General features: G+C 41.6%; 1 protein-coding gene across 1 annotated transcript in view; it reads left to right on the top strand.

Moving 5' to 3' along the window:
- The first annotated feature begins 862 nt into the window (after positions 1-862).
- Positions 863-2,500, top strand: part of LOC138055426 (uncharacterized) — a 4,944-nt gene continuing 3,306 nt past the window's right edge. The window contains exon 1 of the mRNA XM_068901365.1: positions 863-2,500. This exon is cut by the window's right edge and continues 3,306 nt beyond it. Within this exon, the coding sequence (XP_068757466.1) occupies positions 863-2,245 (1,383 nt within the window). The 3' untranslated portion in view covers positions 2,246-2,500.

Raw genomic sequence — 2,500 nt, 5'->3', positions numbered from 1 at the left:
CACAAGTTGCATCGGCTCTTGATTTTATTGTTTTCTTTACTGTCTATGCTAAGCTAATCAGAATCTCTGTACGGTGGTCAATTTACATTATCAACTCCGTTGATAAACCAAATTTTTGTAATCATATCACCAACTTGTATCAACAGTGTCCATGGTTGCTTGTTGAAACTTTGCCAATAGCGAGATATTTAAATTATGATAGAGGCTATATGAAGTGTTAAGTCACGGTATCTGGAATGCGCCTGTGCATTTATTATTCAGTAAAACATTCTCCTTCTTGACACGGCCTATTGCAACGTTGGAAGTGACTTAGCTTGAATAAAATCAATGAAATACGCCCTCCCCTCCCCTCTCCTCAGAACGTTACCTCACTTACTAGTACGTAATTGCAGTGGGAAGCACACAGGATTTCTCCGTCTTCTCAACAACACGTCTTCGTTTGAGGAAAGATTCAGCAGATGGTCCGATAAAGAATGCTATATAGAATGTGCAAAAAAAAACAACAATTGTAACGGCACCGAGAAATTATTGCGGGCTCAAGCAGAGCCCCCAACCGCAATCTGGGAGTCTGTTCAAACTTTATGGCGAGAATTCTTCTTCCAAAATTACCCAGAGTTCCCTGGATGTAGGTGATCTTCGAAAGGTCAACACGTGCAAGCAGCAATTTCTTCACGTGATGGCTGTCAAAACATTATCACAGCGGTGGAGAGACCTGCAGAGATGAGTTCGAGTCGTTCGCAATGAGCTAAAACTCCTCGAATTGAGAACGCCATCGTCTCATGAGATTCAAGATTGCGACCTTTTGACATACGAAAGGTGAGTTTTACTCGACGTCTAAATGCTATAGTGTGAGTGTGACGTGATGGAGGCAAGACGTGTTTCTGAAGCTCCGACTATCAAAGCAAATTTTGCCCCAGGCATTTTACAAAGATCTGTTTCGTTGCCGGATATCTGGAGACCACCAACGAGGGAGTATTTTACTCATGATAAACAAGATACTAGACCGGGATTATCTTCGTTGCCGGTCAACAGTCTGAACAGTCATGGCAGGAATGGCGGCAACACAAAGTCTTGTACCTCCGTGTTCAAGGACGAGATAGTTCCTCTAACTGAGAAAGAAATTGAGAATCTAACCATCTCAGCACTGAAAGACGAGCTTGGTAAAAGGAAGCTATCAAAAAAGGGAAACAAGCAAATTCTGGTTTCCCGATTGAAGTCATCTTTACAAAGTATTAGCCAGAAAACGAGTGCGGTATCTGACCAAACTGATATTCCGCCACTGTGTACCGTACGAGATGAAATCAGTTACCCCGAGAACTGCCCATGCCTGCCCCTTCTGTTAGATTTACAGAAAGAAGTGAAAGAGATGAAAGCTAATTCGTCGCGACAGATACAGCCCAATCTGTCTTCAAATTGCGAACTGACTAAGCTTCAAGAAGAAAACAACGCCCTAAAACTGAGACTTCGCGACGTGGAAGATTGTTACGACTCTTTAAAGCGTGAAGCAAGATCTATTCAAGACGAGAATAAAAGTTTAATGACTGCCCTAAGGCTTTTAAACAACGAATTTGTCAATGAAACTAAATATCGTAATGGTAAAAATGAAGACTTCAAGGAGCAAAATTTGCATGAAGAAGAAAACCCTTGGGAGACAGTACGTGATAACAAGACAATGCCCAGAAACAAAAGGAGGGAGCGTCAAATGCCAAATGGAAAAAAGATGTCGGGCGGTAAATCTACTGGCATTGCGTCTCAAAAAACGAACGACGACCGGACTACAGTCATCGTTGGAGACTCCATTATAAAGAATGTTCAGGGAATAAAACTAGCCAAAGCTGTTGGACACCGGGTTGTCGTTAAGCCGTTCCCTGGAGCTACAATTCGCGACATGCGTTCGCATGTTGTCCCTACAATTGAAAAAAAGCCTGATCAAATTTGTCCTCACGTGGGGACCAACGATCTGAAATCATCTACACCGAACGACGTCGCAGATGCTATTATCGAATTGGCCAGAGAAGTTGAGGTTGCTTCCGAGTCTGAAATAGTTCTATCTGAACTTATTGCTAGGAATGATGATTACAGCGACGCAGTTAAAGCGGTCAACAAACGTCTAAAACAACTTTGCAAGCAAAATAATTGGAAACTCATCACTTCAAATGGACTTAACAAAGGTGGCCTGCACCTTAATAGGGAAGGTAACGAGTTATTGCAAAAGAATTTTGTAAATTTCTTACGATGTAATTGATTTCCTAATTCCATGAATGCCGATATTGCTGATAATTCTCTTGTGTCTCTAACGTTGCCAGAATCAGTTGAAAACGAAGTACATGCTGTTAATTCGAGTCTTTCCAATGCGTCTAGTTTTTTACCAGCAAAGCGTGGTTTTAAAATGGCCTGTTTGAACATTAACAGTCTCGTCAAACGTATTGACGAACTTAGAGTCCTTCTTTCTGAGTTTTCTGTTGATATTCTGGCAATCAACGAAACAAAACTTGACGAA

This window comes from Montipora capricornis, chromosome 7 (assembly GCF_036669925.1).
Source record: "Montipora capricornis isolate CH-2021 chromosome 7, ASM3666992v2, whole genome shotgun sequence".
Classification (NCBI taxonomy): Eukaryota; Metazoa; Cnidaria; class Anthozoa; order Scleractinia; family Acroporidae; genus Montipora; species Montipora capricornis.
Note: the sequence above shows the minus strand (reverse complement) of the source record. Positions and strands in the feature narration are given on the sequence as shown.